This window comes from Scyliorhinus canicula, chromosome 21 (genome assembly GCF_902713615.1).
Source record: "Scyliorhinus canicula chromosome 21, sScyCan1.1, whole genome shotgun sequence".
NCBI lineage: Eukaryota > Metazoa > Chordata > Chondrichthyes > Carcharhiniformes > Scyliorhinidae > Scyliorhinus > Scyliorhinus canicula.
In genome coordinates this window covers 17,199,595-17,213,577 of record NC_052166.1, presented here as the reverse complement: position 1 = coordinate 17,213,577, position 13,983 = coordinate 17,199,595, and the positions used below count along the sequence as shown (strand labels likewise).

Sequence of the window (13,983 nt, the reverse complement as noted above, 5' to 3'; positions counted from 1 at the left end):
CGGCGGACCCCTACCACCCCTCACCGTCTGCAGCCTCACGACCCTTAAGTTTGATCCACCTTCCCTGTCTGCAAACCTCACCCCGGATTGCGAACCCGTCGCCACCAGGAGCAGACGGTACAGTGCCCAGGACAGGACCTTCATCAGGTCGGAGGTCCAGCGGCTTCTGCAGGAAGGCATCATTGAGGCCAGCAACAGTCCCTGGAGAGCCCAAGTGGTAGTCGTAAAGACTGGAGAGAAACAGAGGATGGTCATTGACGACAGTCAGACCATCAATTGGTACATGCAGCTCAACGCGTACCCCCTCCCACGCATATCTGGTATGGGCAATCAGATTGCCCAGTACCAGGTCTTTTCGACAGTAGACCTGAAATCTGCCTACCACCAGCTCCACAAGGTGGGCCACCAATACACTGCGTTCAAAGCAGATGGCCGCCTTTACCATTTCCTTAGGGTCCCCTTCGGCATCACGAACAGGGTCTCGGTCTTTCAACGTGAGATGGACCGAATGGTTGACCGGTACGGGCTGCGGGCCACCTTCCAGCAGGACCACGACGCTAACCTTTTCAAATTTCTCCAAACTGCCAAACTCCTGAACCTCACGTATAACAAGGAGCAGTGAATGTTCAGCACCAACCACTCAGCAATCCTTGGCAATATGGTGCAAAATGGAGTTCTGGGGGCCCGACTCCGACCGCATGCGTCCCCTCATGGTACTCCCCCTCCCCCACTGCCCCAAGGCCCTGAAACGATGCCTGGGGTTTTTCTCCAATATGCCCAGTAGGTCCCTAACTATGCAGACAAGGCCCTCCCACTCATACAGTCCACAGTCTTTCCCCTGCTGGATGAGGCCCGCCAGGTCTTCAACTGCATCAAGGCCGACATCGCCAAGGCCACGATGCACGCGTTCAACGAGACCGTCCCCTTTCAGGTCGAGAGCGATGCATCAGACATCGCTCTGGCTGCCACCCTCAACCAGGCAGGCAGACCCATGGCATTCTTTTCCCGCACCCTCCATGCCTCCAAAATTCGGCACTCCTCTGTTAAAAGGAGGCCCAAGCCACCGTAGAAGCTGGGCGGCATTGGAGGAATTACCTGGCTGGCAGGAAATTCACTCTCCTCATTGAGCAACGGTCGGTTGCCTTCATGTACAATAATACACAATGATAAAATCTTGAGGTGGAGGATCGAGCTCTCCACCTACAATTACAGGATTTTGTATCGCCCTGGTAAGTTCAATGAGCCCCCCCCCATGCCCTATCCCGAGGTACATGTGCACAGTGGCCCGACTCCAGGCCCTACACGATGATCTCTGTCCCCCAGGGGACACCCGGTTCTTTCACTTCATAAAGGCCCGCAACCTGACCTACTCTATTGAGGAGGTCAGGGCTATCACCAGAGACTGCCAGGTCAGAGCACACCTGGTGAAGGCCTCCCGTCCCTTTGAACGTCTCAGCATGGATTTCAAAGGGCCCCTCCCCTCCTCCGACCTCAACACGTATTTCCTGACCGTGGTCGATGAATACTCCAATATCCCCTTCGCCATCTCATGCCCTGATATGACGTCTGCCACAGTCATCAAAGCCCTCAATAGCATCTTCACCCTATTTGGTTTCCCGCTTACATGCACAGCGACCGGGGCTCCTCCTTCATGAGTGACGAGCTGCGTCAGTTCCTGCTCAGCAAGGGCATTGCCTCGAGCAGGACGACCAGCTACAACCCCCGGGGAAACGGGCAGGTGGAGAGGGAGAACGGGATGGTCTGGAAGGCCGTCCAGCTGGCCCTACGGTCTAAAAATCTCCCGGTCTCCCGCTGGCACGAGGTCCTCCCACATGCGCTCCACTCCATCCGATCGCTACTTTGCAATGCCCCCCACGAATGTCTCCTTGCCTTCCCTAGGAAGTCCACCTCCGGGGTTTCACTCCCAACGTAGCTGGCAGCTCCAGGACCCGTCCTCCTCCGCAAGCACGTGCGACTCTACAAGGCGGACCCGTTGGTCGAGAGGGTACAGTTGCTGCATGCGAACCTGCAGTACGCCTATGTGGCGCACCCCCACGGCCGCCAAGACACAGTCTCCCTCAGGGACCTGGCACCAGCTGGTTCCCCACCCCCCCCCCCTCCAATTGCCCCGGCGCCACCCATCCTCCCCCCAGCGCAACTCACCACAGCCCCCGCTCCAGGACGATCCGTCCTCCCATTGGTTCCACCTGGGAATGAGGATGAGGACTACATGCTCCCGGAGTCACAGGCGACCAAACCAGCGCCTGCATCACCACCGGGACTGCGGCGCTCACAACGGAGGATCAAGGCACCCAACCGGCTAAATTTGTGAACTTTCAACAAACTACACTTTAAAAATGTTTACACACCATGTAAATAGTTTTTCCACCGCCCCCGCTGGTCTCTTTTTAACAGGGGGTGAATGTGGTAGTCACCACTGTTTGTATAATACGTATATGAGAGGTAATACAGTAAGGCTCCTGCACTACAGGTACGGGGGTAGATCTCTGCCTGCTGGCTCTGCCCAGTAGGCTGAGTATAAATATGTCTGCTCAACGAGCTGCAGCCATTTCGGCAGCAGCTGCAGGAGGCAACACATCTCTACTTAATAAAGCCTCGATTACTCTCTACTCTCGTCTCGTCATAATTGATAGTGCGTCAAACTGTAACTGGGAAGGCCAAGGGATCCGGATTTATCAAGACATTGGGGCTAACCTGGCCGAATTTAACAAGGCGAAGGTCGCACTGTGCAGAAATGGCATGAGGTTTGGAATGCTGTACCAAGCCAAGCTCTGGGTCACGTACCAAGGCAGGAGCACTTTTTCACAGTCCCTGTGGATGCAGACAAGTTCATCGCGGAGAACGGACTGGAAAAGCGGCAGCTAGGGCGGCAATGAAGAGCCCACAGAAAGAAACTCTTAATGTTTACTGTTAAAGTTTTTGTTACATTCTGAACAGCCAACTGTAAACCATCACCACAGCGACCCAAAAACAATCCAATCTTACGTTAATAAGCCTCCAAGAAGACTCTCAGCAGAATCATGTGGCTAAATAACCTCTGAAAATATTTGAGATAGAGTTAGTTAACTGCTACAAAAAGGAGCTGAAGAAAAACTGGTAGGGCATTGGAGATTTATAGAGGTAGTAATAGACTAGATGATTATGCTACTGAGACTAGGGAGTCTGTGAAGGGAAGCAATGAAGGATTCGTAGAACATACATTATGGTGAATGTACCGCATTGCTAGGAATGCACGTACTCCACTTTCCCACAGGAAATTTAATTGACGTATATTTCATGGCAGGCCAGATTGCATTGGAGAAGGAGTGGGTTTAGTGGGCTTAATAGGCTTTCTTCTGCCATTTTTCTGCATTTTAAAAAGTACAAAGATATTCCTTTACTTGCCTCCCCTCTGACTAAACTTGGCTTGTGCGATTTCCCACTAACATGGTTCTGGTTTTACCCACCACTACTAAACCCTATTCGCTTCCATTTGCTCCACCTCTCTAATATGATTCTTGCCTCCTGACAAGGATACTCATGCTTCAAACCTATCATTGAAATAGCTAAACAATGTAATTAGACTGCAAAAAGCAACATGTTGCTCATGTGGAATTTCCCACACCTTAATGGGCCATCCGCTGTTAACCTCTGCATGCCTAAGACGAGCCCTGGAGTGACCCTGAGGGGAGTGGTATGCTCAAATACTTTTAAGATGCATTGTCAAAATTACTGGAATGGATAAATGTATTGTTTCACATTTTCTCTACCACTTCCTAGTGGCATAAAAGATTTATATAAGAATTTAAATTGCATCTCTTTTATTTTAATACAGGGAAACAACTTGACACTAGATGGCCACATCGAACCCTAATCATCCTCATTATAATCTTCATTTCCAGATTTCTTTTCTAGGAGATCCTCATCAAATCTGTATATTCATGATGCAGATCAATAAATGTTTTATCTTTCTTAGTGAAAATCTTGTTTGCTTTGTATTTTGTGAATCAGTTTTTCAATAAGAGTTGTAGGTCTGGTTGTTAATTGTCCGTATTTCTAAGAAAATGGATGTCTCGTAAATAAACTTAGCTACATTGTAGTTATGCAGAATTCTAATCGGGGCTAGTTGGCGAAGTTAAGTATTTTTGTTTAAATTGAACTGGTTTTCAATTAGGTTCTTTTTGTTTCTGCAAAACAAAACTTAGGATATGGTCCCTTTTATTTTAAAGTTACACTTTAATATGGATTAGTTCATATTATTAGTTTGTATTGACTGATATTTTGACTTATCTGTTTTATTTCTGGGTGAATGAAATGAAAAATGAAAACCGCTTATTGTCACGAGTAGGCTTCAATGAAGTTACTGTGAAAAGCCCCTAGTCGCCACATTCCGGTGCCTGTTCGGGGAGGCTGGTACGGGAATTGAACCGTGCTGCTGGCCTGCCTTGGTCTGCTTTAAAAGCCAGCGATTTAGTCCAGTGTGCTAAACCAGCCCCTAGTGTGCTAAACCAGCCCCTGCTTTCGGTCAGATGGAATAGTACCAGAGGGGCAGTAAATGGCAGATAATCTGGAGGTTATTCCACAGTTGGACAGTACTTACAGCTCTTAAGGATCCTGTCAAAAACCTTTGTCCGTTCTGTATTTTTTTTTATTCCAGCCCCGAGAGCTGCTGCAACATTGGACTTTTGCTTAGGCTACAGACTTCAGGCATTCTAAAACAGCCCTGGTCTAATGAACTAGCCCATGACTTCCCCTTTATGCTTTGTGGCAGAGGCCGTGATGTCAATTTAATAAACTTAGCAAGCAACCAATCAGTGCATCTGGAATTCTGAGGCATCACCTGTTCTCACTCACGATAGATGGAGCCATTTAGACCATTCCGGAAGAAAGGCAGGTCATGTGAAGAGCTCCATTTTGTCCTGAGTTCTGTGAAGAGATTCAGCCCGGAAGCAGCTGGAAGGCACTCTCTCGCTGCCAGGCGATAAAGGGACTCCCAGCCACACCAGTGGAAGACACTCCTATTTAAAAGATTGCAGGCAGTAGCCAGATCTGTGAAGGGAACTACTGGAGTGAAAAGCGGAGAGCAGCTTCTCCCACTAGGTCTGTCCAGCAGATCTGTAACAGTTTAGTCCTCTGAACTATCGCCCTAACTGCACCTAACCTTTTGGACACTAAGAGGGAATTTATCATGGCCGATCCACTTAACCTGCACATCTTTGGAATGTGGGAGGATACCGGAGCACCCAGAGGAAACATACAGACACTGGGAGAACGTACAAACTCCATCTGGTAACCCAGGGCTGAAATCGAACCCTGGTACCTGGCGCTGTGAGGCAACCGTACTAGCCACCATTTCACCACAATCTCTGCACTGAGATCAGACCGGCAGAATGAACGTAGGTTCTCATATAAACTCAGGTAGAAAACTCCAGTAATATCTCGGTGAGACGGAGGCTCCACCTGGTGGTCAAAGGATAGAATTACACAGACCTGAATCTCCTGTATGAGTCAATTCCTCAAGAGGGTTGAATTCAGGGAAGAATGGCACCTACCAATACCACAACCTCAGCAGCGACGATCCTCAAATCTGTCATACCTATTAATCCCTGTTATTTTTTTAACCTTTCCTGCCCCTTCACCATGTGTTTGTCTGGGTAGAGGGTGGGATGGAGTTTTTGCGAATATGTAGACTAGTTATAGAGTGTTCTTCAAACTTTTTTCCGGGGACACATTTTTACCAACCGGCCAACCTTCGGGACCCAACCAGGCCGACCTTCGCAACCCACGCCAGCCGACCTGCGCGACCACCATTTTCTCTTACCTTGTTGCTGCTGACAAAAATGGAGGAAATGATTTGGGTCCCTTTGGCCCTCGTACACGCTCCTCCAATGGAACCTGTTGGATGAAGGTGAAGCCTTCCGGTATTGGAAAGTATGGAGTCTCCATCTGTCCAAAGTTCTGTAATTTCTTCCTTTAAAATTTTATCAAATAAAACCCCCACGAACTTGTAAAAAAAATAAAATGAATAAAATAAATGAAAAAAATAAAATGAATAAACTCCCCCCGAACTTGTAAGACAGAAAGCTGCGACCGTTTAAAAAAATAAAACGGCCGCACTGCGCATGCCTGCCAGATCATCGGCGCGCACGCGCAAAACTATGCGCATGCGCGCTGATGATCTGGCATGCATGCGCAGTGCGGCCGCATTTTTTTTACATTTTGAAGGCCGCTTGCAGCCTGCGTTATTAACGGCCTGCTGTTGCGCGCAGATTTGTGCGATCGGGAGCGCCCCGACGGACAGCTCCGCGACCCTCCCGACACCTGCCCGCAACCCACCTGCGGGTCGTGCCCCCAGGTTTGACAATGCCTGGACTAATAGACCATTATTCCGTTATAGCCATTATACATTCATCTTTTACTCTTGTTATCAACAAATGTTTGTTAATGTTCTGCTTATAATCTGGTGCCTGTAACTCATTGAAGCAGTCAAGGGGGAAAGATCTCAGGATCTGTGGGTTAGAACTCGCCCAGGATGTCGTTACAGCACATAAGGCCAGGAAATAATATGTGCAATTTTGTGTTGTCATCTGATATGAAATACATGGTTAGTGTGTTAGAGTAAATATCCATTCTGCTCATAAATTGCCTAATACAGTTCTTTGAATTGTGAGCTTACAGAATACTTCACAACAATTTAAAATGTGCTTTGACATAAAGCACGAAGTCCGTATGTGCTGATTATGCAGTCATTCTCAACAAACTGCCCACTATGAAATCCCAATAAACATAATTAATTAATTTTACGAACCCTAATTTACTTTCCAAAAATGTTATGAACATTTTATGGTTGTGGTTTAATTGTAATATTGATCAATAGGAAGGCATCTGAATAGTTCTTTCATTGTTTAGTATTAAACACAAAGATCTTTCCTGACTTCATAACTACTTTCAGTTTGTGAGTGTTTATATTTTGCTTTTCATTTTCCTTTTAACATCAGTTCATTACAAGGGGCCAAAATTCCGTTAGGGCGGCACAGTGGTTAGCACTGCTGCCTCACAGCTCTAGGGTCCCGGGTTCAATTCCGGCCTTGGGTAACTGTGCGGAGTTTGCACTTTCTCCGTGGGTTTCTTCCGGGTGCTTCGGTTTCCTCCCACGCGCCAAAAGATGTGCAGGTTAGGTGGATTGGCCATGATAAATTGCCCCTTTGCATCCAAAAGGTTAGGTGGGGTTACTGGGTTATGGTAATCGGGGATAGGGTAGAAGCGAGGGATTAAGTATGGTGCTCTGTCATAGGGCCGGTGCAGACTCTTTGGGCCGAATGGCCTCCTTCTGCTTTGTAAATTCTATAAAATAGGTTTCTGCTTCAACGCCCCACCATAAGAGTTTGGTGGAATGGCCAACCACAAGTCTGAGGACAAGTTGCTTCAAATCTTCTGCTCACAACATTATCTGCTCACCAATAATCTGAAGTGATTGCCTTTTTTATGCAAGTTCTAAAAAAAAGTGAATTGTGTGTGCCATTATGGCACTGCACTCTGGCTACTTTAATCATTTTCCTTCATATTTTGACAATGATATCTTGTTTATGTTGTCCTTCTAGACCTTCACCTATAACCTGAGATTTTAAAGTGTATAATAATAGGAGTTCAAATCAAACATGTTGGGCGTGATTCTCAGTTTTGCCGTCGCCCGGGGGTTTCACGACGGCGTGGGGCTGCCCCACAATAGGAACCCCCCCATTGACTGGTCGGCATAACGGAGAATCCCGCCGGCAGGTTGGGGCAGAAATGTGGCAGAGCGGAGAATCCAGTCTATGGTTTTAACATATTTTAGATGAAGTGATGCTGATAAATTTATTTATCTGGAAATCATGCAGTTCCTTAGTTTACCATCAGGGGAATCAGAAATTAGATTCCATGATTCATATGTATATGAGAGATCTTTGCATTTAACAGATGTACTTATCATAGTCTCAAAAGCTGCTGGTAGTAACTGCAAAATAGAGAGCAGGGCCAGGATTTTACAGCCTCTGCTGCCCGGTGTGATATTATGTTTCCGCTGAACTTAAATAGTGTACCACATTCGCCTAGAGGATGTACACTGTGACGGAGCATTAAAATTGCTAGCCTAGGTATAAAACATGACAGTGGCTTCCATGCCAGAATTATTTATTTTTTTAAAACATCGTGGTGAACATGATTTAAAAAAATCATTGACAACATTATCAACAGCTGAAGGAAAGATACGTGTAATCACTGATAGTTTGACAAATGTGACCTATATATTTAGGAAAAGCCTAGATTTTCTTTTTGTGCTGTGTCCCCTTTACGGCTCGAGTAAACTGGGACGTATTCTGAAAGACGGTCAATTGGTTTCCTGAATATGAGATTATTAGGTTCCTGGGCAGCACGGTGGCACAGTGGTTAGCATTGCTGCCTACGGCGCTGAGGACCCGGGTTCAAATCCCGGCCCTGGGTCACTGTCCGTGTGGAGTTTGCACATTCTCCCCATGTCTGCGTGGGTTTCACCTCCACAACCCAAAGATGTGCAGGCTAGGTGGATTGGCCACGCTAAATTGCCCCTTAATTGGAAAAAATAATTGGGTACTCTAGAATTAAAAGAAAAATATTATTAGGTTCCAAAAAACTACCACATGACTTCGAGTTTGCCATGGGGATGAAAAGCTAAGAATCATGAAGTTAAATAGAAAGCTAAGTGCCGGGGTGTTGGTTTTCAGCCTGTCTTTGTACAGACAGTTCAAAATACCAAGAATTGATGTGAGTAAGCAAGCAAGGCCCTCCACAGATTTCTATTTGGCAGTTTATAACAGATCCTGGTGTTGAAGCAGGGCTCTGAGAATATAGCAGAGATTGTATTCATGGGAAGAGGATGAGGAGTTGGAGGTGATGGAGGAGTGGACCAAGCTATCCCGAAGGGAGCATTCTGTGCTTTGTGGTGGCATCATGCTCGAGCTGGCTTATTTATTGTCTATATAAGTAACCCATGCTTAAGAATCAAAAGAATAATATCAACATTTTCTGATGACACCAAATTATGGAGGACAAATTGTGACAAAGATGGTAAATAATCCAGCAGAATATATATTAGATAGCTTGGTGAGCAAAGGATTGGAGGATTGCAGCTGAATGTAGGAAAATGTGAAGTAATACAGATAGGGAGAGGAAATGCACTTTAAATGCTCAGGATTTAAATGGACAAGTGTGGCCATTAATAATGGTGGTGCAAGTAAATAAGGACAAAAAAATGGGGACAAACACCTGGGCTGGATTCTCCCAAAATGGGACTATGTCCCCACACCGGCATAAAAACACTGGCGTTTCACTCTCTTGGAAAAAGATGAGCCGATTCACTGACCTGCAGGGGGCTAGCAGGGACCCAGACTAGTTCACGCAGCTTTAGCTGTGGACACGGGCCCCCGCACTTCGGGTTTTGAGTCCACGCATGTGTACGCCCGTGGCCTCCAGCAGCCGCGTGAGCGTCATGGCAGATTTGGACCGCAGAGGCAGATTAAGAATGTAGGCCCCCCCCCCCGATCGGCCCTGCGCCCGAAGATCAGAGCGTCCCGATCTGCACCCCCCCCCCCCCCCCCCCCGCGGTGACCGATCCCCCCGACCCCCCCACCAGGGTGGCCACACACTGATTCCGCAGCCACCACGCGAGCTTCCTGAATGGCGATAGGTGGGTAGGATTACGACGTCGGGAACTCAGCCGATTGGGAGTGGAGGATCGCTGGGCCGGTCTCTAGCAATGGCCTCCCCAGCCGCGCGGAGTACTCAGCGAACATGCCGATTCGCATGTCCCGGAGAATCACTGGACCGGTGACGGGCCTGATTTCAGCGTGAAATTGGATTCACTCCCCCCCCCCCCCCCCCCCCCCGGCGCGCCAAACGCAATTTTGGCGCGGGGCTGCGGAGAATCCAGCCTCCTTTGTATATGGAAGTGTACAATGCTAAAACATTCAGCAAGTGTGCCCACAGCCACCCCCACCCACCAACCAGAACTGAGAGGAATTTCAGGCAGATCAATTTCCTCAGCCCTTTCTCAGGCCCACTCAGATGGAAATCAGTCTCCTGACATTTTTCCAACCCATAAAGTTTGAGGCTTATGTTTTATAAAGATGATGCTTAGAATTTGGTTTCTCTTAAACAACCTGTTGTTGCAAAATTCAAGAATAGTCTACAAGGGAATAATTAAGTATTCCTACGACCAGGTGAGAAGGAGTGAGCTGACTCCTCTTTTATTCAGCTCCCTCAGTTGGTCACAACATTGGTTTTTTAAATTATTTTCCCCGAGACATTTGGATTTTCCAGTCCAAATGTATTTACTGTTTAACCAAGAGCTAGTTTATTAGTTACTAAAACCCGAAGAAAAATAGTAAAAGATAGGGGTGGCACGGTGGCGCAGTGATTAGCACTGCTGCCTACAGCGCTGAGGACCTGGGTTCGATCCCAGCCCGGGTCACTGTCCACTGTGTGGAGTTTCAACATTCTCCTCATGCCTGGGTGGATCTCACCCCCACAGTCTAAAGATATGCAGGGTAGGTGGATTGGACACGCTAAATTCCCCCTTAATTGGGAAAACAATTAATTGGCCACTCTAAATTAGTTTTTTTTAAAAAGGAAAAATAATAAAAGATGCGGCAACACACATATTAGAAGTAAGGAAATTAGAATCCAAAAATATAAAAGTTCAAATAATATACGAGAAGTTCTTTGCTTGCCTGCAAGACGTAGATTGCAGAACATTGTGATTGTTTGAAGTAGATATTTCTGGGAGGAATCTGGAGCTGATTTTGTTCAGATCAGCACTCTCCTGAAGACACTCTTGTTTCAGGGAGCGGAAAAAGAGATCTTTCCTGCTCTTTCTCATCAGAACTTCAGATAGCTGCCAGGTGTCTTTCCTTCCTGCTTGTCCCTTTCTCTGCCTGGCAGAATCAATCTTTAAACTCATTTTTATTTATTCCAGGAAGGTAATGCCATCTTGCATCCATTGTTGTAATAATCCCAGCCTTCAAACTTGCATCTGAGAAAATTTGACACATTTTTCAGATGAGACTGGTTGTTTTGTCCTCCATGAGGAGGCGTAGGGGGTGGGATTGAGTATTTATGGGATGTAACTGGTTGGGTAACAATTTCCATTGTTTTCACAGAATTACAGTGAGATTAATCATCCAGTACTTTACATTCTTAATGCCTTCCTTTCAAGAGTTTCTATGTGAAGTGGACATTGATACCAACCCTTTCACTATAGCAATGGAGAGGGATAGGAACATATGGCAGGGCAAGGTTTATAACTGGGGGAAGGGTGGGACTTCCAGTGACGGCGGGCGGGAGGCAGCCGCGTGTTGGAGGGCTCCCGTTTAGGAATGGCATTGTCGGGGTTTAACGCCTGGTCCGAGGGGCAGCGAAGGCAGTAAAAGTCAGGAGAAAGCACAGGGAAAGGAAATGTCGAGGATTAGTTAAAAAACAGCCGTGAAAACAGCTGAAAGTCCGTCGGGAAGTGGAAAGGTCACCACAGGGTCAGTAAAGAAAATGGAGGCTGGAGCACCAGGGGAGGCCGCATTGCTTACGGCTGAAGAAATAACTAAGGTGATGGCCGTGGAATTCGAAAGGCAGTTCACAAAACACAAGGAGGCAATGAGGAAGGAGATGGGGGCAGCTTTGAAAGTGCTGGTGGAGGAGGCGATTACCCCAGTGAGGACAGCGGTGGCGAGCGGAGGTGCGGGAGCAAGGCGAGGCGCTGAAGGAAGTGGAAGAGACATTATTGCAGCACAGTGATCAACAATTACCTCGATGGGGAAGGAGATGCGGAAGGTGATAGAGATTAACAAGGATCTGCGAGGCAAAATGGAAGACCTGGAAAACAGATCCAGGCGACAGAATTTGAGAATTGTGCGGCTGCCCGAAGGAGTGGAAGGGCCGAGGCCGACTTGAGTATTTTGCCACAATGTTGGCAAAGCTATTGGGGGAGAGGGAGGTTCCCTACCGATATGAACTGGATCAGGCTCATCGGTCGTGGAGACCTGTACCAAAGGCGAGTGAGCCGCCAAGAGTAGTGACTCTGTGCTTCCGTAGGTACAGTGTGAAGGAGAGGTCCTGTGCTGGGCTAAGCAGAAGCGGGTGGTGCAGTGGGCTGGTGCTGGTATACGTGTATACCAGGACTTTACGGTGGAACTGGCGAGGAGGCGGGCTGCCTTCAACCGGGTGAAGAGGGCACTGTACATTAGCAAGGTGCAGTGCGGCATTGTATATCCAGCGAAGCTGAACGTGACCTACAAGGACTTTTATTTTGGGATGGCAGAAGCAGCGGAGGAGTTTGCAAAGGCAGAAGGACTGTGGCAGAATTGAAAAATGGTCATGTACTGATGTAGCCTCATGACTGTATTTTTTCTTTTTTGTTTCACTGCGTGCTGGTGTATGGGCTACAGGAGCCAACGTTGTGTATATTTGGACAAGGAAAGAAATGGGACTTACAGTCGTAATGAGGGTTCTTTGGGGTGTGGATGTGTATGCGGGGTTTGGGATTTCTGGGTTTTCGTGGGGCCGGGCAAGGGGGAAAGAGACCCGGGTGGGAGTCTCCATGCTGGCCGGTTTAAGCCGGCCAGTGAACGGGGGTGAGGTGGGGGGAGGGGCTGTGGCCTTCGAAGCCTGGCAGAACAGGGTCCGAGTGATCTAGCCGGGGTGGAAAGTTGGGGGGGAAGTAACCGAGGTTGGGGGGAGGAGTTTTACAAGAGGACGTGGAGGGGAGGAGTTGGGGAGGGGAGGTTTACAACTCTTGGGTGTCACTTACGGTACTCTTTCAGAGGTTGGATGGCATTGAATGTGGGGGGGAGGGGGGGGGGGCGAGTGGACTCTATAGGTTAATGGTGACCATGGGCGGTCCCGGACTCTTTTTTCTTTTTCTCCTTTGTTTTTTTCCCACTGTGAGAGGGTTTCTTATTTGATGCATATATTGACAGGTGGGCTGTTGGTTGGGGTGGTGGGAGGATGGGGCCGTTGCTGATTCAACAATATTGACTTTGTATTTGTTACCATTTACTGCTTGTTGGGGGGATGTAGATTTTGAAGGAAAATGTGAAAATGGAGAATTTAAATATACTTTTTTTAAACTGGGCGAAGGGCAATTACGATGCGATTAGGCAAGAATTGGGGAGCATAAGATGGAGACAGGAACTGTCAGGGATAGGCACAATTGAAACGTGGAGCTTGTTCAAGGAGAAAATACTGCGTGACCTTGATATATATGTCCCTGTCAGGCAGGGAGGAAATGGTCAAGTGAGGGAACCATGGTTTACAAAAGAGGTTGAATGTCTTGTCAAGAGAAAGAAGGAAGAAGGGGGCTTATGTAAGGATGAGAAAAAAAAAGGTTCAGTTAGGGCACTTGAGGATACAAGATAGCTAGGAAGGAGCTCAAGAAAGGGCTTAGAGCTAGGAGGGGGCATGAGAAGTCCTTGGCGGGTAAGACCAAGGAAAACCCAATGGCTTTTTACACTTATGTGAGGAATAAAAGAATGACCAAGGTGAAGTTAGGGCCAGTCAAAGACAATAGTGGGAACGTGTGCATGGAGTCTGAAGATATAGGAGAGGCCCTAAATGAATACCTTTCTTCAGTGTTCACAAAGGAGAGGGGCCATGTTGTTGAGGAGGATAGTGCGTAACAGGCTGGTAGGATGGAGGAGGTGGATATTCAGAAGGAAGATGTGTTGGAAGCCTGAGGATAGATAAGTCCCCTGGGCCTGATGGGATATATCCTAGGATTCTTTGGGAGGTGAGGGTTGAGATTGCAGAGCCTTTGGCTTTGATCTTTATGTCCTCACTGTCTACAGGAATAGTGGCAGAAGACTGGAGAGAGGCGAATGTTGTCCCGTTGTTCAAGAAAGGGAATAGGTATTGGGAATTATAGGCCGGTTAGTCTCACTTCGGTCATAGGTAAATTATTGGAAAGGGTCCTGAGGGATAGGA

The 13,983-nt window shown here is 47.5% G+C and overlaps 1 protein-coding gene across 4 annotated transcripts in view; it reads left to right on the top strand.

The window, feature by feature from the left end:
• LOC119955955 overlaps positions 1-3,976 on the top strand; it is a 114,692-nt gene extending 110,716 nt beyond the window's left edge. For all 4 annotated transcript variants that reach the window (XM_038782626.1, XM_038782624.1, XM_038782625.1 and 1 more), the window contains one exon: positions 3,836-3,976. In XM_038782626.1, the coding sequence (XP_038638554.1) occupies positions 3,836-3,848 (13 nt within the window). In that variant the 3' untranslated portion in view covers positions 3,849-3,976. The remainder of the gene's footprint in view (positions 1-3,835) is intronic.
• Positions 3,977-13,983: the final 10,007 nt, after the last annotated feature.